Raw genomic sequence first — 25848 nt, 5'->3', positions numbered from 1 at the left:
ACCTCTTCAAGCTTAAAATCACTCTTTCACAAATCAAAGCATCTCTCAAAGAGGGTGAATTCATCCTAAATTCCATATGATAGAATTGGGACATCACTCAGGCCTCTGGCCTTCCAGACATGTCTGTTCAATTCTAATGATTTCCCAGAAAGCCAAGGCAGACCCAACCTTAGTGTATAGGAGATCAAGGCAGACCTATCCTTAGTATATAGGAGATCAAGGAAGACCCATCCTTAGTATATAGCAGATCAAGGCAGACCTATCCTTAGTGTATAGCAGATCTACAACTTCACATTCCTATGTTCCTGGGTTTCTTAACCTCAGCATTAGAGACTCTGTGGGGTGGGTAGTTTATTGTTGTAAGGGGTTGTCCTGTGCACCACTGAACCATTCAGACACCTCTAATCCCTACTTACTAGATGCTAGTAGTAGTAGTATTCTCTCTGTCCTGTCCCTATCAGTATGACAAGGAAATAAGTTTTAGATTTTCTCTTTCCTGGTGTCATTGCCTCTGGATTTCCTTTCTAGGTTTTCCCACACACCAGTCACCAGGATGGTGTCTGTGAAATTTAGGCCATTTGATGAAATTCAGACTCATATGTTAAAAGTGCTCTAAGAGAGTCACACAGCCCAGGACAGAGTCCTAGCTGATTGTTGTGGTTGGAGGCAGAGTTTATCACTTAGCCCTGCCTCTCTCTGACATCTCCCTTAGATCTCACTCAGATACACACTCAGATCTATTTCTAAATAATTCCGTTTTATAATGCTATACATGTTGGTGTTACTTAGATTTTGCTTGTTTGTGTCTAAGATTCTCATTCCTTCCCATAAGGAATATATCACTGCTTTCTAAAGGTTCAATTTAAATTTCATTGTCCTGGGAAAACTTAGCTGGTGCTTCCTCGAAGTCTCAGCATTTTGTGCAGTCTTCATTGAACACACTAAAGATTCATAAGTACTTGTTCACAAGGAGAGAATTCCATGCGGCTCTACACTTATTCTCCTTGCACAAGGCCTGGCCAGAGGAGAGATGAAAAGCTTACACTGGAAGACAGAAAGGGGAAGTGCCAAAGACTGTCTCGAGTGTGGTCTGGTGGGAGACAGAAGTCGGGCAGGTGTGTTAGCATTGGCTCCATAGCTAGAGCAGCAGGTCACACTTCTCAGAACTTTCAGATGTTTCCAGGAAACCCCAAAAGATGGAAAGTGATGATAATAGAAGAATAACACAGGCAAAGGATGTGGCGCTGAAATTAGGGAGATTTGAAGACAAAGGGAGAAGGTCTTCAGGTGGACAACCCAGTAGATGCAAAATGGTGGAGAACGATACATCTACAGATTACTACCTGCATGCCACGCACAGTTCTAACAGTATAATATTTAACTCATTGCCTGTTCACAGCAACCCAGTGGAGCAGGTTTTGTTTTATGGGTAAAAGGCCATGAGGCCTGGAGAGGTTTGTGAATCTGGTAGCCATGTGCAAACTGCAAATCCAAGCCATGTGGTACGGTGCTCAGTGAGAGCCAAAAAAGAATTTGGGAGAGCTGGCTGAATGGTGGCCTGCTAGACCCAGGTGGCTTCATGGGAGTGTCAGGGTCCCAGCCATGAGGGTGAGGGAATTGCGCTATACATAGCCTTGAGTAGTAGGTGCTGGAGATCAAGCATGTTAAGACTTAGGGGAGTTCAAAGGCACAAGGAAGCTCATTAAGAAGTTGCCAGAGCTGCTCCCCTGAGAATCAGGGTTCTCTGGAGCAGAATTTCAAAGAAGAGCTCCTCAGAGTCCTGACTCATTCCTCACGCAGAGCCCAGGAGCTGGTAAAGGGGCTTGAGGGTTGGTGCAGAGGACTTGAAGCATGAGAGCACCCTCATCAAAGACATCCCTTCTGCCTGTTCTGGTCTCTCTCCTGTCTCCTGTCTAGAGCTCTGGTGTCTGAGTGTCTTTTCACGCCTCAGCCTCTTGTCTGTCCTGTTGTTTCTCTTTCATTTCATCTTTCCTGACTCCATTACTTGTATTGTTATTTATTTCTGTTCAAGATCTCTCTCTCGTTCCCTCTTTCCCTGTATCTCTGTCCATCTCCCTCAGTGCATTCACTGGCCTTCAGCTTCCAGTGAGGACAAGAAGAAGTAGGAGATGCTGGTGTCAGGATGTCAGGAAGGCTGAAGTGACAAACATCCAAGTTGGGACTGAAAGCAGGCAGGTGTCTCCATGCGTTCAGAGATTGGCTGGTTTCAGACTTTGTTATTGTTGGGTCCAATGTTTTTATTTTCTTATTTTTGGTCCTGATTCTGTTGCTCACTGTAATGTTTTTCCTCACAGTGGATAATGAGGAGGTTAAAAAAGGAAATAACTTAGAATTATCTAATATATTTGACACAGATACATGTCAGAATTTCTGACATCATGTGGACACTTCAGATATTCTGTACCTCCCCTCATTCTTCTCCATCAGCTACAGTGGAAGGGGGTCCCTGCTCTACTTTGAGTTAACTTCCTCCTGTGTAATCTGGATCCTACCCTTTCCTGATTCATTAAACCCTGGTCCATGATGTAGTGTGTCAGTTTCTTGTGTTTTTACCACTCTTCATTAACTGACAAAGTCCATCACCATACGAAGAAGCCATAATTCTGCTATGACAAAAATCCATATTGTCCTTGCTATGGAGCTCCTGACTTAGACCTCTTTTCCATTTGTGCAAATGTCTTAGAAACCCAGCTATGCTGGCTTCTCTTAACACACTTTGGAGCTGTTTTCCCAAAGTCTCTTTTCTGCTAAAAATAGTGGACACTTTGGTTCTTGTCTTGTTGTCTGTGCATGTTTGATCACAAAGCCGACTTGTCTTTGAAGCCTTTGATTTTCATGTGCCATGTGTCATGGGCCACCTTCCCTTGGTCCCTCAAACACATTTATTCTCTGGCTTCTCTCTTTGAAGCCAGCCCTCAAGTGTTGCAGTTTTATAAATCTCTGCTTTCGGCTCTCTCCCTCTGTATGCTCTTCTGGGTGACGTCATTGTTTGCAGTAACTTCAGCTCTCACAGACATGCTGATGGCACTCAGAGTCCCGCCACAAAGCTTTCTCTTCGGCTCTAGCTGTGTCAGTCAACAGACACAAGAAGTCTCATAAGCTCCTGAGCCCCAAATTAGAATCATCGTGTGTTCTCCTCATTTCCTTCTCCAAACTTTTCACTTCTATGCTACTCATCTCAATGAATGGCACCCTTGCCCTCCATTCCCATGTCTGGACTGCATTCTTAGCTCCTCTTTCTCCCTCAGCATGCTTTAATCATTTCCATTTCCTAAAAACTCTTCTCTAATGCCTACCTTTCATATCACTCATCACTCCCTTACTTCTCACTCTCTCCTTGCCTTCCCGAGTAACTGCAGAGGTTGATGTCCTCCTCCTCCCATTTAGTTTCCATACCACAGCCAGAGTGATTGCTCCCAGATAAAGATCTGATGCCTATTTGATATAGTTTTTCCTCCTTCATTATAAAATTCACTCTCTGTAGTGTGTTTTGCAGGGCATGATAGGCCCTTCATGGTTGACGCTTGCTTACCGTGTCCCTTCTGGTTTAGCTCAGGCTTCCTGACTTCACACATGGTCCTCTTTGCAGAGTGTATCCTCTCCTGCATTTCCCTCTAGTTAGCATCTGCCCACTTCCAAAGCCCAGTCTGAGTCTTACTTTTTGCAAGAGGCCTTTGGTAACTCTTCAGATTGAGTTAGGGTTGCTGCAGCTAGCTTTCTCCAATAAGACGGGGAGGACAACTACAATTCTTTGCCCTTTAGCTGGTCCATTTCCTGTCCTTATCACCTGTGATTTCTGTCACTGCCGGGGTTGGAGTAAGAAAGGGAAGAGGCAAGGGACAAAAGTCTTGAGTTGATCCATCCTGTTTTCATAATCAAATGATGCTTCCTGTTCTTCACTGTTCTTTAAAATTGATTACTTTTCTTATAAAATTCTTTCATTGTGATTAGTTTTAAAAAGTCCAGTTTGATAATGTTTGTCATTCAGTTGGTGTGCATTGTATACATACATTTTATAACTTCTGTTGTAATCAGTTTTAAATTTATCATCTTACTCCTTGTTTCCTGTTTGTCCCCAATGTTCTTTATCCACATTTTGTGCCTTAAATTATGTCCACTGTACCATTTATTATATTTTAAGCTTTGCTACTGTATTGCCCCTACTCCCCAGAATCACCTCAGATCCATGAAAATATGTGACTGACTTGTCACAGAGTATAGTTTAGTTCCAAATGATATTTTCCTGCTACTCCAAGCTCTAGTTCAATATGTAATAACTGTGTCTCAGAGGTGCAGATACCCACAAGCTCTTTGAATAGTCCAGCTGCAGCCAATTTTGGAAGGAGTTCCAAGGTGGAAGCAGGCGTCCCTATTTGGCATGAGATACATAATAAATGCTAAATTCTTAAATATTCAATTCTTTTCTGTTCCTCTTTGAAATTTTTGAAAAACTACATGAATAATGTGTAAGACATTCATTTTAGATCCTCTTTTCGTAAATTCTACATTTTGAAATGTGGAATGTAGCATTTGGGATCTCAGAATAAACTGGGATTATATAGTATAATAGTAACATGTTGTTTCCTATAAAATGGAAGTTCTTTTTAAAAATTTGCTTCCTGACTTTGAGAATGTCTTAACATGTACTTACTCACTTGTGTTTGGCACTTTTATGAATAACAGCAGGGCTGGAATCTGGAGATTTAACCTTCTTGAATCATAGCTGTTTTTTTTTTTTTTTTTTTTCTCTATAGGAGAAAGGATGCAGGAATTTCTTTGGAGAAACCACAGCTCTCTTACTGAGTTCATTCTTCTTGGATTCTCTAGTAATGCAAAGATCAATCTTATTCTATTCAGCGTCTTTCTCATCCTCTATCTTACCACCCTTCTGGGCAATGGGCTCATTATCACCTTGATACGCATAGATTCCCGCCTCCACACACCAATGTACTTTTTCCTCAGTGTCCTATCCATTCTGGACATGGGCTATGTTACCACCACAGTGCCCCAGATGCTGGTGCATCTGGTTTGCAAGAAGAAGAAGACCATCTCCTACATCGGATGTGTAGCCCAGATGTACATCTTCCTGATGCTGGGAATCACTGAGTCTTGGCTTTTTGCAATCATGGCTTATGACAGGTATGTGGCCATTTGCCATCCTCTCAGGTATAAAGTCCTCATGAGCCCTTTGCTGTGTGGGTCACTGGTGGCCTTCTGTGGGTTCTGGGGTATCAGCTGTGCTCTGATATATACTGTCTCTGCCATGACTCTTCCCTATTGTGGCCCCAATGAGATCAACCACTTCTTCTGTGAAGTGCCTGCTGTCTTGAAGCTGGCCTGTGCAGATACCTCCCTCAATGACCAGGTGGACTTCATCCTGGGTTTCATCCTGCTTTTGGTCCCACTTTCCCTTATCATCATTGTCTACATCAATATCTTTGCTGCTATCTTGAGGATCCGTTCAAACCAAGGGCGGCTCAAGGCCTTCTCCACCTGTGCTTCCCACATCACTGTGGTCACCATGTTCTCTATCCCGTGTATGGTCATGTATATGAGACCCGGCGCTAAGTCCTCCCCAGAAGAAGACAAGAAGCTGGCTCTATTCTACAATGTCATCTCTGCCTTCCTCAACCCCATCATCTACAGCCTCAGGAACAAGGATGTGAAGAGGGCTTTCTTCAAGGCCTTAGGCTGGGGCAAAGAGTCAGAATGAAGTCTCAGGACTCAGGAGCATTATTACCTGAAACGAAGCCAAAGACATAGCCTATAAGATTTCTTTATCCAAATTCCTTCTAACGTTCAGTGGGCGCACATGACATTTCAGTGGGAGAGAGTAGTGGAGACTGTTTGAGAAGACTGCGGGGAACTGGGAGCTGCGCCGCGCCGAGAGTTGGGCAGGGACAGCCTGCGCCTGCGCCTCCGCCTCGGTGGGCGCCCGGGTCTCCTCGCTGCGAGCCTGAGAGACCCCGGCTTCTCCGGTGCCCGCTCCCTCAGCCCTAGTTTTTCCTGCTGTCACCTCTGTTGTTACCGCTTATGCTCTCCATTGTGGCCATGGAGCCGCTATCCTGCTCCTGCTCCAGATTCCCAGCACCCCAGAAATGCAGACCCCACGGGCGAGCGACTCTGCCCGCGAGGGCACCCCGCAGTCGGCTGCTTGTGCCTCTCCCAGCAGGTGGCCGGGCACTTGTGCTGCAAGGACAAAGTGGGCATATTGCAGCCTCCAGATGGTACAGTCTTGAAGCAGTTATAGCCACCTTCAAGGGGCCCAAGAGTGCTGGACGGTTTGTGCTGCAGATTGTAGTGACCATGTTCTTCTAGAGCTACGAAAATACTTGACAAAATATTACACCTGGTCACCTCCCACCGCACCAAATGATTTACTCCAAAAATTGGAATATATGGAATAAATTTAATGTCTGTACAATGGATGTAAATGTAAAGATAGGATGAAAAAGCCATGATCATTTTGCCTCATCCGAGAGGGTTCAGCAAGAGGTCAGCAAGTGCCCATTAACGGGAGAGGTTGGATTCTTGGTGCTTGGCCTGAACGTTTGTCATGTTCATTCTGATAGCTGTGAGATGCAAAACCAGCACTGGGGAAGCTTAACAGGAGCGGCTCTAACGGGCGGGACCTCGAAGCTTTTTCATAATGGGTTGGGCTTAAGAAATGATGCTTTGCTGCCAGTGTTAGGAAGACTAAGAAAATTTGGCAGTGGTTTGAAAGCCAGCAGCAGCTTAATGTTTACACAAGTTCATTGCTATTTGTTTATCCAGGTTCATCTCAGCCAACCACTGCAAAATCAAATGGCAGAACTTTGGCGGAAAAGTTTTTGTCCGCAGGACAACTGTCAGACACAAGTACTGGAGTACAATACTGATGCTTATGTGTTAGCTTCCACATGAATGGAAAAATAGTCTTCAGTAGGCAAGAAGTTATCCAAGGTGTATCCTCATCACAGAAAAATGTATTCAAAAAAGCATTGCAGTCAGACTTCATTGAAAGTTGAGAATATGGAGCAAAATAATGGGTGAAAACCATGTCACAAGAACGTTTAAACATAAATGTACCTTCCCAACTGAAATGTTTTCTATCATCCTCCCACAGGTTGCCAAGAGACTGCAGAAGTAGAAGTACAAATGATAGATCTTGCTCATGTATTCCCTAGCAACACAATAGATGAGGGATGTGTTTATGGTTTAAAGAATTTGCTGTGCTTCAAAGTATTTGAAGCAATTCAATCTTTTTTTTTATTTTTTATTTTTTATTTTTTTTTATTTTAAGGATAAAAGGAGGGAAACATTAACAGACATACAACATTTTACAACATATCACAAGCACAATACAGACAATACAGAGTTCCAAACAAAGTGGTAGGGAATTAACAATGGTGGTTGTATTACATATTGATATCTTCAAAGTGGCTTCTCATGAAAACAGATATAGACATGCAATACTGGTCAACCAAAGACTCATTGACAGTTTCTTTCAGCATAGAAACAGCAGATAGAAGAACAACCATGTTATCTATCCTGTATATACATACATACAAAATTTCTCCTTCTTTCCCTTCTCTTTTCCCACATCCCAGAAGCCCTTTACTCTTCGGTGGTTTCCTATCATTTCACAGTGTCTATCATACCTCCGAGTTTAACTTAACTCTTTCAAGTTTTACACTAGTGACACAATGTGGTGCTTGCACATGTATGTTTGATTTATTTCACTTATGAGTATGGTCTCTAGTTGTGACCATTTAAATATAAAGGCCTCGAGTTTATCTTTCTTTACAGCTGAGTAATATTCCATTATATAAAAGTACCATAATTTTCTTATCCAATCCTCGGTGGATGGACATTTGGGTTGCTTCCACATTTTAGCAATTACAAATTGTGCTGCTATGAACATAGGTGCACATATATCACTGTGATATGATGTTTTTAGATCTTCTGGGAAAATACCCAGCAGGGGGATAGCTGGGTTGAATGGGACCTCTAAACCTAGTTTTCGGAGGAATCTCCAAACTGATTTCCACAGTGGTTTCACCAGTCTGCATTCCCACCAGCAGTGGAGAAGGGTTCCTATTTCTCCACAGCCTCACCAGCATTTGTTATTGGTTGATTTCTTAATGCTAGCCATTCTTACTGGGGTAAGGTGGAATCTTAGTGTTGTTTTAATTTGCATTTCTCGAATGACTAATGATGTTGAACATTTTCTCATATATTTATTTGCCGTTTGTATCTCCTTGTCTGAGAAATGTGTGTTCATCTCAGCTGCCCATTTTTGATGTAGTCTTTTTAAAGGAGTGGGCCAGTTATACTGAAGAGCAGCAGTCATTATCTCTGCATTTGCAATGCTATGTAAAAAGTTGTATTGTGAGCTGACATTTTATTTGTCTTTATACTTTTGGTAGAAATGTTGTCTTTTTATATACCCTTACTCGGGAATACTAATTTGTTCATTAGAAAACTATGCAGAATAAAGAAACAGGAATGTGAAACAGGGACTGTGGTGGTACATGGCATCAGTAATCTATCTGGCTCAAGCAAAACGAAAATCATTATTCAGTCATAAGAATTTATTTAGGTTTCTGTAGCCAACTTACCATGAAATATCTGTTCACCCAACCTTGACAATGAACCATATCTCACCTATTACATTATTAAACACCTTCAGAAATCTAGAAAGCACAAATTGATGTCCTTAGTATTGGTATGCAGGAAGTTACTAGAACTGGAGAAAGTCCTACTTCAGAATTAAGTACTGTTTAGGTTTTGTACTAAAAGTTCAGATCAGCATATAAAAGAGTGCTTCTTAGTAAAATGATTTAGAATTGTTGCATTCCAAAACCAGATTTTCCTTTGATTTCCATTTATTTATTTCAAAATACTATGTGAGAAATATAATTGAAATAATCATCATCATCAACAACAACAACAAATATCTTGATGTTAAGGGCACTAAATATTCTTAGCAGGGTCAGAAGAACAGAGTAAATTATTTTCCAGGAACAAAATGTTTTTCTTTTAAGTTCTTTGTGGCAGGCTATCACGGCGTTCCTCATGAGAACACCCTGTGTTCTCCAGGGTGTTCTTTTATCTTGCTTTTTCCTCTTTAGCTTGGCCCAAGCTCACTCTCTAGAGCCAATTTCTCCCTCATTCCTCATTTTTACTTTATCAAATGAACTTGGCCACTGCTTAAAAAAATTCTTTATGGCAAAATTGGAATTGACATTAGCTCCATTGTGAAAAGTGTCATAAACCATGCAAAAGCTTTTGTTCAGAGGCTTCAAAAAGGTGAATAGTTGTTGCTTTATTTCTTGTTCAAATAATTATTGAGAATTTCTTTCCTTTTAAAATTCATGTATCTATATATCTCTTGTTAATTTGTAGTATAAATGTTTGTTGTTAAAAATAGCGTTTTTCCGAATTTAGTTAAACAATGAAAGATGACAGCCAGTTATGTAACTGTTAATGGAAGCACTGAGTTAGTGCAACAAAGAGTGTTTGGTGCATATGTTTATATCCATACTTGCATTTTATACTTACTTTATATCTTATTCAATGGAGAAATTATAATTTAGTTTCAAGAGGGGCAAAAGCAATGTTATTTTTCCTAGAAAAATTAGTTGTATTTTCTTTGTTTCACATCCACTACCTTTTCAAATATAACTATTTGTCACTGAAAATTTTTAAAACTTTGAAATTGTAAATGCGTTTGATGTTAATACTGTTACTACTTCCACTTTGATTTACTACTAACATGATTAAATGGTTCATTGTCAAAATTTTGCCATATTCATGTTTTGGAGTTGGGACTTGTTAGACTTTTTTCGTCTCTTTTGTGGCCTTGAGGAAATTTAAAATTTATTTTCTCTTTCCTACCTTCTCTGAAGGTACTTTGCAAGTATCAGTCCAAACAAAAACACTATATTCTATTCTTAGTAAATCCATTAAACCAGAATAACTTTAAAATACATGTGTACTTTGTTGTAATTTGTTACTTACAATCAATGTGAAGTACTTTTCATAGGGACTCATGTTTTTTTCTCTACAGCCCAAGTGGGTATTGGCTACAGGGTTTTTTGCTGTTCATTTTTTTGTCAGAATCAATTTCAAATCATAATAAACAAAAAAATTTAAAGTTTTATTTATTTTTTTAGAGTATAGATCTTTGTTGTTGTTACTTCAATAATGGCTCAATAAATAGTAAGCTCAGATAATAAACACTATGTTGAATCTTAAAACTTTTTCTTAATAAAGTGTTATCAGATTCTTTGCATATATTAGCACAATAAAGTCTGCATCAACTCTTCCAGATATTCTTCATCTGTATTTGGAAATATGGTTTTGTAATATTTGTCTTACCTTTTTGATACAATAGATCATGTTTTCTTTTAATTAAACAAGAAGTGCTTTTATCTTAAAAAAAAAAAAAAAAAGAAAGAAAAAGGCGGGTATGGCTCACCTCTCCAACTGGAGGACACCAGATGGTGGACTCCAGGAAGACAGTTGCTTTGTTGTTTTAGCTTTGTATCACCGGCATACAACATCTGGCAAAGAATTAGTATCAACATTCTTTTTTTTAAATTAAAAGACAAATGTGATTGAATATTTGAGGTCTGGACTCATGAAATAAGTTCAAATTGAGATGAAGGGGGTGTTTTCCAGACTTCTAGGTCGGTCTCCTTAGTATATAGGTCAACCAGAAGCATGATAAGTCCCGAAGAAAGAACAACTTAAGATAAACCAATGGCGATCATATGAAATAAAGTTCAGGGAAATAATACAGGTCAGATTTCATCCAGTACTATTAGGAGAGCATGAATTTAGGTGTAGAATCTCTTATGTCATTGAAGAGATGATTGTTCTTTTTAGGAACAGAATCTCCTGCTAATTGGGTGAAAATATCTTCCTCCCCAGACTAGTCATAATGTATTTTCAATTTCATTTAAGTCTATTAAAATGAAAATCAATTATAGATATTTAAAGTATACAACTGATGAGTTCTGACATATGTATATACCTGTGATAGCATCACTATAATCAGGATCAAGTTTCTTGTGTCTCATTTACTCCTCCTATTTTTTATTCATGCATATTAATTACACAGAATAGTGTGTTTTGTTTTGGTGTATTTGTACGTGCATATAACATACTTTGCTCATTTCAATCCCCCATTGCTTACATTTCCCTTCACTCTGTTCCTCTTCCTCTTTCTCATCCTTTTCCTTATCTCTAACCCTCTACATTTATTTCCATGTTACCTCTTTTTATTTTTAAAATTATTTCACACACATGACAGAAAATGTGATATTAAGTGCTCTGAGTCTGACTTATTTTGCTTAATACAATGATCTCCAGATCCAACCATTTTCTTAAAATGATATGATTTCATTCTTCTTTATGGCTCAGTGATACACCATCCTATCTATCTTTTTTTTGTTTTTGTTTTTGTTTTTGTTTTTCTCTGGTACCGGGAACCGAACTCATGACCTTGCGCTTGCCAGGCAGGCACTTTTTGCCGCTGAGCTAAATCCCCAGCCCCCATCCTATCTATCTATCTATCTATCTATCTATCTATCTATCTATCTATCTAATCTATCTATATCTATCCAGTTCACAAATTCATTTCTCTGCATGATTCTGGTCACAAACTGGATGAGAACCGAATCAGATTCCACCATAAGGTCAACAGGTCAGCACTGAACCTAACCATTGAATTTGTTTCCGTTCTCATCCAGTTTTGTTTGTGACCAGATTCATGGAATGAAGTTTGTGAGTGAGGTGTCACTACATTAAGTTAGAAATTGTGGTAGTTCAAATATTGGTTGGCTAGATTGTAATGAGCCTTTCTGAATAATTTTTTAAAATAAGCAAATTAATTTTAGACAAGATTACTAATTGGTGTGTTACCAGTTAAAATTCATGTTTTGTAACATATAAGAAATGCCTTTAGATATTAATAATTGAAATAATTATGCTGTGATCTTAGTATGGCAACATCTTATTTGCCTAATAAAAAATTATGATCTAAAATTAAAAATTAAGTATGACAGACAGACTGGGAGTCAGAGGGTAGAGACTTTGTCACCTTGAACACTGAGACAGGGATTCTAGGACCTGTCTTGCTGCTCCCAGTTCCTCTGAGACCTGACTGGGCTTTGTTTCTTGTGCTGAGATACATGAGGAATGTTATGTGAAATCCTACAGTCATTATCAAGTGACCAAGTTTTCATGGCAATTTTTCTTTCTTGTGTAATGGTTGTCACTTCCCAGCCATGACCCCGAGCAAGTCCCTTCACCTCTGTTGGCTCAGTCTCTCCAACTGTTAAGCAGAGATGAAACATCTATGACACAAGATTATGGTAAGTGTGGGATCCTGTATTGTCAAAACATCATACAAAGTATAAAGCATGAGCCAAACACAAGGAGTTATACATGAACTGTGAATGAACTGAATCTGGAAGTTAGAACAGCTGGAGGCTACTCTTGCCTTCAACCATGGTTTACTTTTTGTTATTGGGAAATTCCATGTCCCTCTCTGAGCTTCATGGACTCATTTTTTTATTTTGTGGAAAAAAGGTAAAACAAAATTTCATAACAAAATAATAGGAGAATAACAATAGTTAATACATTACATGTTGTTATCTTTAAAGTTGTTGCTTAGGGTACAAGATATGGGCATAAAAGTTTCTCTAACTGATATTAGCATAAACCTTCCTTTTTAACGAACTAAGAGACACTAATAGTTTTTTTCCCTTTTCTCAACTGTCATCTCCCCTTTCACCCATCCAAGTTCCTTCTTCCTTTTGAACAATTTCTTCCCACTTCACAATATTTATTGTACAATTTACACCTTATTTACTCTTTCATTTCACACCAGGGAGACAATATGATGTTTACACATGTGAGTCTGATTTATTTCACTTATGAGTATAGTCTCAAGTTGCATCCATTTACCTATAAAAGCCTCAAGTTTACCTTTCTTTATGGCAGAGTAGTCCTCTATTGTATAAAAATACCACATCTCTTTTTATCCATTCCTCAGTTGATGGGCATTTGGATTATTTCCAAGATTTAGCTATTACAAATTATGCTGCTATATACAATTTGTAATTGCTTAACTGTGGAAGCAACCTAAATGTCCATCCACTGAGGATGGGACAAGAAAATTGTGGTACTTTTATATAATGGAATATTATTCAGCTATAAAGAAAGATAAACTCGAGTCCTTTATAGGTGAATGGTCACAACTAGAGACCATACTCATAAGTGAAATAAATCAGACCTGCACGTTCAAGCACCACATTGTTTCACTAGTGTAAAACCTGAAAGGGTTAATTTAAACTAGGAGGTATGATAGACATTATGAAATGATAGGAAAACACTCAAGGGTAAAGGGCAACTGGGATGTGGGAAAAGAGAAGGGAAAGAAGGAGAAATTTTGTATGTATGTGTGTATATACAGGATAGTTAACATAGTTGTTCTATTGTCTTCTATTTCTTTGCTGAAAGAAACTGTCAGTGAGTCCTTGATTGATCAATATTGCATGTCTCTATCTGTTTTCATGAGAAACCACTTTGAAGATATCAATATGTAATACAACAAGCATTGTTAATTTCCTACCACTTTGTTTGTAACTCTGTATTGTGTATACTGTTCTGCTATTTTGTAAAAGGTTGTCTGTCTGTTAATGTTTTCCTCCTTTTATTTTTAAAATTAAAAAAATTGTGCTGCTATAAACATGGGTGAGCATATATCGCTGTGGTAAGATGGTTTGAATTCTTCTAGGAAGATATTCAGAAGGGGAAAATGCTGGTTAGAATAGGACCTCTAATCCTAGTTTTTAAAGGAATCTCCACACTGATTTCCACAGTGATTGTGCTACATTCAACCAACAGTGGAGAAGAGCTCCTTTTTCCCCCACAGCCCCACCAGCATTTGTTATTGGTTGATTTCCTGATGATAGCCATTCTTTCTGGTGTGAGATGGACTCTCAGTGTTTTTTTAATTGGCATTTCTTGAATAACCAGTGATGTTGAACATTTTTCATATATTTATTTACCATTTGTATTTCTTCATCTGAGAAGTGTGTATTCATCGCAGACATCCAATTTTGGGTTGGGTCTTTGAATTTGGAGGATCTGATGCTTTTCAATTCTTTATTTGTTGTAGATATAAGTTCTTTGTCTGAAGAACAGTTGGCATAAATCCTACACCTATGTCTTCAAGATTTACAACTTTCTCTTCCAGTATATTTAGTGTTTCTGATTTAATATTTAGATTTTTCTTCCACTTTGACTTTAGTTTAGTGCTTAGTGACAGACATGGGTCTAGTTTTAGTCTTTGGCATGTGGAGAACCAGTTTTTCCAGCACCATTTATTAAAGAGGCTATCTTTCTTCTAGTGAACATGTTTGGTCCCTTTGTCAAAGATAAAGTGGTTGAATGTGTTTGGAGTTGTGTCTACATCTTCTAATCTGTTCTACTGCTCCTCAGGTCTGTTTTTCTTGCTAGTACCATGTTGATTTTATCACAGTAGCTTTGTAGCATAATTTCAAGTCAGGGATTGTGATGCCTCCTGCCTTGCCTTCATTGGCCAGGATTGATTTTGCTATTCTAGGTCTCTTTTGGTGCTAGATGAATTTTAGGAACGTTTTGTCTAGATCTGTGAAGTATACTAATGGTATTTTAATTGAGATTTCACTGAATCTGTATAACAATTTTGGGAGTATGGCCATTTTCACAATGTTGGTTCTTCTCATCCATGAGCAAAGAATATGTTTCCATTTTCTGAAATCCTCTTTGATCTCTTTGTTGAGAGTGCTGTAATTTTCACTGTATAGATCTTATACTTCCTTTGTTAGATTGATTCCTAAGTATTTCATTTTTTTGGATGATATTTTGAAAGGTATGGGTTCCCTAATTTCTCTTTTAGTGTTTTTTGTTTTGTTTTGTTTTGGAATGTTATTGATTTTTGAGTGTTGACTTTGTATCCAGCTACAATACTGAATTTGGTATTAAATATACAACCAATCTTTTGTGGAGCATTTGGGGTCTTCTATATAGAGTATCATGTCATCTACAAATAATGATAATTTAACTCCTTCCTTTCCTATCTTTATTCCTTTTACTTCTCTCTCTTTTCTCATTGTTGAATGAGAGCATTGACTATGGACGTCTTTGTTTTGTTTCTGATTTTAGAGTGAAAGCTTTCAGTTTTTGACCACTTAGTATGATGTTGGCTGTTTGTTTGTCATAGATGGCCAGATTGAGGTAAAGACCACCTACACCAATTTTTTGTAGGGTTTTTATCACGAATAGGTGTTAGATATTGTCAGATGCTTTTTCTGAGTCTATTGAATTGATCATAGTGATTTTTTTTGTCTTTGGCTTTGTTGATATGGTATATCACATTTATTGATTTACATATGTTGAACTATCCTTGCATCCCTGGGATGAATTCTGCTTGGTCATGGTGTATAATCCTTTTGATGATTTGCTGCATTCTATTTGCTAGTATCTCATTGAGGATTTTTGTGTCTATGTTTATTAAGGAGATTGGTCTGTAGTTCTCTTTTTTGGTTGGGTCTTTCTCTGATTTGGTATAGAGCTAATACTTGCTTCTAGGGATGATTTTGGGAGTATTTCTTCTCTTTCAATGTCATTAAAGAGTTCCATCAGTAGTAGCATTGGATCTCTAAATTTCTTGGAGATTTCAATGATGAATCCATTAACACCTGGGCTTTTCTTTGTTGGAAAGTTTTAAATTATATTTTCAATTTCATTAACTGGCATTGGGTTATTTAGAATTTTTATATCTTCTTGATTCCTTTTTGATAATTCATATGTATTTAATAATCTGTCTATTTCTTCTGTGTTTTCCACCTTATTAGGGTATGGGTTCTCAAAGTAGGTATTGTTGATCTGGATTTCTGCAGGATCCACTGTGGTTTCACTCTTTTCATTCCAAATTGCATGAATCTGAATCTTTCTTTTCTCTTTTGACAGTGTTGGCTAAGGGGTCATCAATTTTATTTAATCTCTCAAAGAACCAACTCTTGAATCCATTGATTCTTTTATTGTTTTCTTAGTCTCAATTGCACTAATTTCTGCCATTATCTTTATAACTTCCTGCCCCTTACAAGCTTTTTGGGTTTGATTTGTTTTTCTTTTTCTAGAAGTTTGAGGTTCAACATTACATTGTTTATTTGAGCTTATTCTGTTTTCTGGATATGTGAATTCACTGCTATAAATTTCTCTCTTAGAACTGCTTTGTGTCTCATAAATTATGGTATGTTATATTAGCATTATCATTTAATTGTAGGCACAGTTTAATTTGTTCTTTAATTTCCTCTGTGACCTATTTGTTGTTCAGGAAGGTGTTATTTAATCTCCATGTGTTTATGTATTTTTTGTGGTTTCTTTTGCTGTTGATTCCTATTTTCATTGCCCTATGATCAGATAATATACATATGATAATTTCATTTCCTCTGCATTTACTTAAGCATGTTCTATGGGCTAGTATGCGATCTATTTAGGAGAATGTCCCATGTACAGCCTAGAAAAATATGTCTTGTGATGTTGTGGGTGGAACCCTCTGTAGACATCTACTAAGTCCATTTATTCACAGGTCTGATTTAATTCTGATATTTCTTTCTTGATTTTTTTGTCCAATTGGTCTATTTATTTGTAACAGTGGGATATTAAGGTCCCCTATTACAATTGTGTTAGTGCTTACTTGATTTTTTAATGTCTGTTAATATTCGTTTTATGTAGTTGGGTGCTCCAGTATTTGGTGCATATATATTTATGATTATTATCTCTTCTTCTTGGAGTTTTCCCTTAAGAAGTATGTAGTGACTTTCTTTTTCTCTTTTGCTCAATCTTGACTTGAAGTTCACATTTTCTGCAGATAGAATAGCTATGCCTACTTTTTTCTGGGTTCCTGTTGCATGGAGTATTGTTTTTCATCCTTTGACTTTCAGTCTATGAATTTCTTTTTGAGTTAAATGGAATATCAGATCTAGAAGACAAGATTGTGGCTAGCTACCATGAAAAAAAGGATATTTTTGTGTGTTTTTGGAACAGGGTTTCACTATACAGGTTAGCCTTGTACTCACTATGTAGTCCAGGTTGGCCTCAGATTTGCAGCAATCCTCCTGCCTCAGCCTCCCAAGTGCTGGGATTTCTCAGCTGTGCCCTACTGCCATGAAGTTTCTGACTCACTGCAGGCCTGAAGCAATGGAGCCAGCTGACTATGGACCAAAACCTTTGAAACTGTGATGGCATTCAAATCTTTCTTCCTTTAAGTTTACTTTTTGTCACAATGATGAAAAGCTAACAGACTGACAAATTTTAGACAACTTTTTAAAAATATGATTCATGTTTTTCTATTTTGCCAGTAAATTAGGGTCACCAAGAAGCATGTATTTTCCAAAAAATGTGTTGGCCCAGTACTTCTTATTTTTGTACACCTCACTCTACCTTTTATTTTACTGTCCCTGAACCCTGTAATTGTTCCACTTTTCCAAGAATTAGTCTCCAATCTTTTCTGTGAGAGAAATTATAAGTCTGCCTTCTCCTGTGTGTGTAGAATGGGATGGCTGATAAATTCCTACCAATGCCCACTTGGAGTTCTTTTCTTCATAACTCACTGTCTCACAGTCCTGAGGCTCTATCTCAGAATTCTGAGAGGCCTGAGCTCTGTGCTTAGAGGTGTCCCATCTGGCTTGCATTTTGTGGTGTCCTCTACCTTCTTCCAGCAACTTTCTATCTTAAAACATGTCTTCTCTTTCTTCATTGCTAAAATTTTCCTCCTGTTCTCTATGTTGTGGATTCCTACCTTATTTCTGAGATCCCTTTACCACATTTTCTTGGTCACTTTCTCATTGCTGGATAAAATACTTAACACCCGACAGTTAAAGGAATACAATATTTTATTTTGGCCCATGGTTTCAGGCCATAGTTGGCTGACTCCAGTCCAGAAATGGCATAATGGAAGGGCCTGGAAGAACAATGATATTTTTACCCCTGGTAGTCAGGAAGCAGTGAGGGAAGAGAGAAACCTGGGACAAGAATATACTTTTCCTGGATATGCCCCTAGCAACCCACTCTAACTAGGCCCAACTCCTAAAGTACATTCAGCTACTGAACTCATTAATGGATGAATCCACTAATGAGTATAGTGTCTTCCTGATCCACTCACACTCTAGGTGCATGAGATTTTCTGGGGGCCATTCTAGCCCGCAACCATAACAGTGCCTTTTGTGTTTGGGAGGGCAGAGGAGATGGTTATGTGCACTCAGTATGCTCCCCTTACCTGTAATTCTCACAGTGGTATGTAATGGAAGAGTTTCTATGAGTAGACTTGAGTAGAAATAAGACTCAGGATAGAAAAATCTAGATTTAGCTTTAGAGTTTGACTTTACAATGTTAAGTTTCACCTAGAGCTGCCCCTTCTCATTTTATATGCAACTTAAAGATTTCTTCATGTGTAATGAACTGTGCCTAACCGGATGTGAAAATGTTGCAATCTTGTGTAACCAAGTACCTAAGGCTAAGACAATCACAAATGGCCGACTGTTCAAACTGAGTTCAAAGAAGACAAATACAAGCTGTAACCAATTGGGTTTTCTCTTTATCTCATTTCCCTTTCCTGTCAGGTAGTTCCTTTCCCTGGCTATAAACAGAACTTGTGATTAGATAGAGTGGGGCATCATGAACCATTCATGACTGCTTCACAAATCAAGAACTGTAAAAAAATTGATTATGACCTGAAAAATATGATTTGTTGTAAATTTGTTTTTAACAAAAGAATATTTCTCTAGATAGGGGAACCTTGGGAATTTAATGCAAAGACTGAATCCACAGCTGCAGTGCTACTGTGGCTTTCACCTGATCCTAACCATCACATTTTAGTCTTGCACGGTCAGTATAGACCCTGAAGTGGGTCCACCTCTGCTCATGAAGTTCTACTAGACTTGAGAAGATGATGCATGATGGAAAGAACCCAGTGGGTTGCAAGAAAACCTGGATTTGTAATTTGGGCCTGGACTTAAATCAGAGCCCCTCTCCTGATGTATAGGAGCAGATGCTTTTCCTTGCTCCACTCTGTGTGTGAAATTTATACCCCAAGAGTCAGGGGTGTAAATAAGAGACCAACCTATCCAAACAGGAGAAAAACCTATCCAAAGTAGAGGTGTGCTGCTTCCTACTGTCTAGTGAAGTCACTACATAGATTTTCCCCAAAAGTAAGCTGAGTGAGAGGTGGTGTAAATCTGTGTTATTTTAGCATGGTGAAGGAGATGATTTTGTGGAAGTAGCCACACAGAAAAGTGAGTAAAAGTGAGCACTCTGACACATAAATTTTAAAGAAGTTTAATTATACTGTGCAATTAACTTAAAGGGTCTATATACAGGAAAAAATACCAGAAGACATTAAAATAAGAGGTGGTTATTAAGTGTGGCCTATCAGGTGTCTCCATACTGAAGCTGGTGGTATTTTGCCAAATGAGGGTTGTCCTATCAGGGGCAGAGAGGACCATGTTGATCCCATCAGGCATCTTCTTCAGTGAGATCACATCACTCTGGAACTCCAACTTCATTACTTCTAATGGCTCTATAATACAAAGACCTAATGTTTTTGGGAGATGTAATATTAAAGTTTCCACCAGCACCATGTCGTGGCATTGTCCACACATTCATAATCATGAGCAGCAATGCAGTATCTGTAGTCTACCTACAACTCAGATGAATGCAGTCTCCATTTCCGAGGACCAGGAGGGTCTGACCAGTGCAGGTCTCACTGGGCCAACCACACTTGTTTTTCCTTTTATGTGTGCTGAGCTTGCCAAATGATGTTCTGGAGGGTCAAGGATGCAGCATTTCCAAAGTTTGCACCCATGGGAACCAGGGCTGTATTCTTTAAGAAAAAAGAGAAATGGTAAGGTAACTCGTGTTTTGTAATATTTTCTTAGTTGCCCAATGATCTAATATGGATAATCTCTGTCTTCATCTCAACCTTCACTTCCTCAGGATCCTCATTCTCTGTTGACAAAGATTTTCTCATTGGTCACAGAATACAAATGCAGTCCTGAGCTCTTTTCCAGCTAGGCCTGACAGTAGGCTTTGTGCTCACTGTTGCTTGTATAATTTTAGCAAATATCCTACAAAAGGAGTTTAACCAAAACCCCACCCTCAATATCTGATATTTTCTCATGCTCCACCATCCCCCAGATGTTGTCTGATTGCCCCGACCTCCCTTCAACAAGAAGGTCAGTTTAGCTCGAAACCCCTACTTCTCATGTTTCTTCTTTTTAACTTTCTTCCTATTGACTCTCAACCTTTCATCCTTAGATGCAAACTCCCACTTTTCCTTGATGTATTCAGAACTAAGCCTATTCTCTTCCCCCACTGCAAAATGCCACTTGTGCGGCTTATATTTCCAGTGATAGTTCCTTTTTGACTAATGTCTTCCCTGTGGGCTTTAGCAGTCATTGACTGATTGATTCATTACTCATCAATAAATATCACAGATTAATTCTTCTTCAATACTCTCCCTGCTCACTAAAATTTGGACTTCTTTCCCTTTTTCCTTATCCCTTTGAGAGGTCATCGCTCCTCGTTTCTGCAGCCAGGTTTCTCCTCTTTTGGATTCAGCCATTCTATATGTATAGCCTGGCTGACCAGGCATCAAGGAAAGAGACTGATTTTTGGAAAAGGTATTGTTAAAGGTGTCCCTGGAATCTGAAAAGCATTAGTGAAAATGGAATGGAATGAATGGAATGAATGGAAAATAAGATAGTAGTAAGATATTTAGCATCGATCTGGTCAGATAAAGGATCCCTATAACTAACCTGAGAGGTGTCCCAGGTTCAAGGTTGGCTTGCCCTGGTCTGGCATGCCATGCGGTCACCAGTTGGCTTGCTGGACTCCACAATCCAGGTAACTCCGAGTTCATACTAGTTGGAAATCCAGCTGCCCGGTGATTTCTCCCAGGCACATTCATCCAGCCTCGTGTGGCTGGCTGGATTTTGTTGGGGACTGGAAAATAGAGAACTAGAAAGAAGGGCTAGGAGGTGGGGTGGGGGCAAAGATACAGGAGTAACAGGCTAGGGGGGCAGCAGGAACACGCACACGGCGGCGAGGGGGCGCTTTGGATGGAACGGAGGAAGAGCAGGGATGGGAGACCTTTAAGGCAGGGCAGTGGGAAGGGCCAGCGTTAGGGAGAGGAGGGAATCTAGTGTGGCAGAACACGGAAAGAGACGGGTTATGGTGGAGAGTAGGCTGAGGCTTGAAGGGTTGAGAAGACAGGGGAGGAAGGCGGGTTGGAGGATGAGAAGGTGGAAGGAGAGGAGGAGGAGGCTTAGGTCTAGGTGTAGGAATTCTAGGTAGTTTTTTCATTTTCTCGGGAGGCTCTCCTGCTCACTCACTTTACCTCAGTAGTGAAATGAGCAAGTGAGCTTGTGCCGGCGCTGTTCTGGAACTTATCTCAAGCATCACCACTTGCATCATCGCATGGCTGAATGCCCATTGTGGTGTGCGTGTGCTGCACATTCTGGTGCAGTCAGGAGCTGCACCAATCAGGAAGACGGTTCCAGTGTCCAGGTTGATGAGTGATGATGGGAAATAGCAAAGAGGAGACATGAGGCTGTGCTGTTAGTCTCTGTTCTTGGAGTGGCGTGCAGGCTGTTCCTCGGCAGGCAAACACTGATCAAAGGGTTATTACTGTCTTTGATTTTTTTTATTCCTCAAACCCACTACTTACATATCAATTGTCTATGACCATAACTGACACTTCTCATTCCCTAGGAATTATCTCACTTTTGATATCCCTCACATAGATACCCTATTTCTTGAGTACTATTTTCATTGCTCAATAGTAGATTTCTTCAATTGCTTCTACTTCACGTAGGCCCTACCTTAGTTAGCTTTTTTGTTACTGAGACAAAATACCTGACACCTAAAGTTAAAGGTCTATTCGGCTCAATTTGTAGAGGTTCCAGTACACAGTCAGTGGGTGCCAAGGCAGGGTGGCCTGGCAGAGAGGCATCTCAGAAGAGAGTTCATGGCAAGGCAGGCAGGAGGTGCAACCAGCAGAAGCAACAAGCAAGCTAGCAAACCTGAATTCATATTTCATCCAAAGGACCTGCCTTTTGGGTGGTGCCAACTATACCCGTGGTGGGGCACCCTTAATCCAGCATCATACTGTAGATCAAGGCAGTTTGAGAATCCTCATCTATGGGGTCATGAGGCTTTGGAGAGACATCTAGATACAAGCCATAACAGGTCCCAAACCTCTGGCCCTTTCTTTTATTCTATCACAAAAAGCAAATCAAAAAACAAAAACCAAATAGACTGTGGCATATATTTCCTGTCCCCTGGCAAACGTCATATCACATCATACTGAACTCCATATGTGAGCTATTCCTCTCAAATATTGGAGGTCAAAATACATATTAACCTACAAGTTTGACTTTGAGAGCTTCAGCCATAGTAGGGCTATCGGCTGTCACCACTTCCCCAAAGACTGACAGACAAGGCTGTAACAGGGCCACACCGATTAACCTTTGAGCTGACTCTCCGATCTCACCAGGACAAGTCATCAGGTATCTCTGTTTGTCTTAGCTTCCCATTAGTATCACAGATACTTAGGTAACTAACTTATAATAGAAAGAGTTTATTTGCCTCACAGTTTTGGAGGTCATAATCCGTGGTAAATTGGCCCCATTGCTTTTGGGCCTGTGACTTGGCAATGGGTCCTAATGGCTGCACATAGCAAAACAGAATTCTCACCTCATGGCTAGGTAGGAAAAGGGAAAAGAAACTGGTTAGGGTACCACTATCTTCTTAAACTGCATATCACCAATATCCTAAAAAGCTCCCACTAGGTTCCATTTTGTTTTTTTATTTGTTTGTTTTTGTTGTGCTGGGGATCAAACCCAGGGCTTTCTGTATGCAAGACAAGCACTCTACCACTGAGCCACATCCCTAGGCCTAGGCTCCACTTCTTAAAGTCCCATCACCTCCCAATAATGCCAAGCTGTGAACCACACTTTTAACACATGGGCCATTGATTGAAGTGAGTTCCTGATCCAGGCTATAGTGCCCTTGTTTGTGAAAAGTTTTCAATTAGCAATAATCGCGCCTCGGATAAACCTCATTGGCTACGATACTGCCACTGTGCAAAGCTAGTGCCATTGTTTGTGGTCAAGCCATATAAAGGTGCTTCTTGAGAAGCATGACCTCTGCTTCTCAGTTAGACCTTACTTTTCACAGAGGCTCTTCCATCCTAGCTAAACCAGCAAACTTTATTAAATTGACTTTAACAAAGATAGAACTTATTCACTTTGTCACTAGTGGAATTTATCTACTCAGGGTTTTTCCTTCAGATTTGTTTACCCTGAGATGCTGTAGTGCACTTCCACCTGTTGGCAGTATGGTTTGGCTTGGCTCTGTCATTTCCTGCCTTTTTGAGGGTCATTACCTGTTAGCACGTAGCAACCTAAGAATCATATATTTCTAATTGTTAGGGTACAAAAGTGGAAAAGAGCATGCTGCAACAAGAGCTTGTAATACATTAATTTAGCCCAGCTGGAGAGGTTTCAAAAGGTTTCTCGGGATGTCTGAGGATGTCTGAGATCATTCCTAGGGTGCAGAGGATCCTAAAGTAAGAGTTAACTCGAGGAAACAGATGGTGGAGGGTTGACAGCATTCAGGGCAGGGAACACCTACCGAGAGCCTATTGCAAGAAGAAGAGAGTATGATGAATGCACGAAGAGAACAAACCTCAGTAAGGCAGAAGCAGTGGAAGAGGTGCACAGGCCCAAACCATGGGCTTTATGGGCCACGCTGGGATTTTGCTTTTTATCTTAAGAGCTCTTGAAAGTTATTAAGCTTTTCAAACCTGGGAATGATGTTTTCAGATTTTGGATCATTATACCTACATGTATGGGGTAGATTATCAGATGAATCTAGGTATATATATGCTGATCTCTTTCATTAACTTTTCCTAGAATATAGTGATATTTTGACTTCAGAATATTACTTGTGAAATTCAGAAAGTTTTCCTATGCCACATTTTTGGATATTGCTTCTGATCCCTTTACTGTTTTTTAGACTTTTAAAATTTTGCTTTTAGGAATGCACTGAGCTGCATCCCTAGCACTTTTATAATTTTTATTTATCTGAGGCAGGGTCTTTCTGAGCTGTAACATGCTCAGGCTGTGCTCCAATCTGCAATCATCCTGCCTCAGTCTCCCAGACTGCTGGAATTACTGGTTTGTACTGCTACACCCAGCTTGCTCTTCAGAAGGTCTTCATTACTTGTAAGATGGATCTGCGCAACTTACACTCCATTCTGTAATTATCACAGTTTTATTTCTTTTCTCCTGTATTGGGGGACTATTTCAATTTTCATGAAGTCACTTTTTCTAGTCACTGTTTCCAATGTTCGATTTTTAAATTTAACTTAATGCATTCTATCTCAGTATATTACATTTTATTGTAGCATGCTTTGCTCTCTTGCATCTGACTGAAATTGTAGAGCAGCTACTTAAACATGTTCTTCTTGCCTGCATTTCAAATCAAGGCTTCTCCTCTGAGTCTTCAGGACATTTCTCAGGAGCACAGATGCACATTAAGTGGTGGTCATGGGAGTGATGGGACGGCAAAGCTGAGTAGTGCTGTTGTGATGATAACGGGGATGATGATGATACTGGTGTTGGATGATGAATCAGGTGATAATGCTGAGGGTGATAACACAATAGGGATAGGATGGACGTTTCTGGCGATAATGGATTGGGTGAAAGTGGTGAACAGAACACAGACGAGAGACGAGGCCATAATGACATAATACATGATGGGAGCAGGAGGATAATGGCGGCAGTGAAAGGGAAGGGACCTTGGGTCTGTGCATAGCAGGTGGTGATATGCTCTTAAGTCAACATTAGGGAAAAGTTATAAGTTTCTTTGAGTGCCTCCGAGAGATACTGAGTCACTCCTGCTTCCCCTGCTTAGTTGCTGGTGTTAGCCTAGCTGCTTCATCAGCTGACCTTGCTAATGATAGTCCTTCCATTTTTTTAAGCACGGAACTTAATGAGCCTCTCTGGAATTCTCACTTCAGAGCGACTAACTGTGGCTTAATTGGGCCACGGGCTGTAGGAGCAGAGGCATCCCAGATCCCTCTCCCCCAGCTGGGGAATGAGGTAGGAGACTCAGAGCAGGAGGTAGAAAAAGGAGGAGTGGAGCCCAAAGACATTATCTTTATCTTAATTGGGATTCTGAGTGCAGCTGTCTGTGTAATGGCAGCTCTTCTATTCTCTTGGGAAGTGTCAGCCTCACGTAAGGCTTATGGGAGATTCTCAGTGGCTCAAATCCAGGGTTTGTGATTGCATCAGTGAAGCACGTATGTAATCCTAATGCAGGTCCCTGGGTGTGGTTGGCACCTGCTGCTGCTTGAGAAGTTTTCTCCACCTTCAGGTGTGGTCTTGACGTGCAAGTCTGTCACAGAGATCAGAGTAGCATGGGCCTGAAAGATTGTTTTTGCTACATACTAAGTGACAGCTGAAGAGCAGTGAGAGGCTGTCTACATCAGAAGACCCAAAATTTATATTGCCTTTATTTGTAATACCTTTTAATTGTTCTCTAAGTACATAAGTAAACATCAATATATCCTAACAGTCAAATACTACGGATAGGCAAAATTTAGGTTTGATTATCTCTCAATACTAGTTCCAACATCAGAAGTTAAATCTGCTTCCCAACTTTTTTTTTTTATTTTAAAGATAAAAGGAGGGAAACATTAACAGACATACAACATTTTACAAC

At 39.6% G+C, this 25848-nt stretch overlaps 2 protein-coding genes and 1 pseudogene across 2 annotated transcripts in view; all 3 read left to right on the top strand.

The window, feature by feature from the left end:
* Positions 1–25848, top strand: part of LOC102019530 (olfactory receptor 2A12-like) — a gene marked incomplete in the record, with an annotated part of 130458 nt that overhangs the window by 21756 nt on the left and 82854 nt on the right.
* On the top strand, positions 4784–5734 carry LOC102020285 (olfactory receptor 2A5-like). The gene has a single exon (XM_005410631.2). It carries the CDS (start codon positions 4784–4786, stop codon positions 5732–5734), a length of 951 nt encoding a protein of 316 aa, XP_005410688.1.
* LOC102018025 lies at positions 5834–10920 on the top strand (annotated as a pseudogene).

This window comes from Chinchilla lanigera, unplaced genomic scaffold (genome assembly GCF_000276665.1).
Source record: "Chinchilla lanigera isolate Chin_1 unplaced genomic scaffold, ChiLan1.0 scaffold00136, whole genome shotgun sequence".
In the NCBI taxonomy this organism is placed as follows: domain Eukaryota; kingdom Metazoa; phylum Chordata; class Mammalia; order Rodentia; family Chinchillidae; genus Chinchilla; species Chinchilla lanigera.
This window is presented reverse-complemented; position numbering and strand designations above follow the sequence as displayed.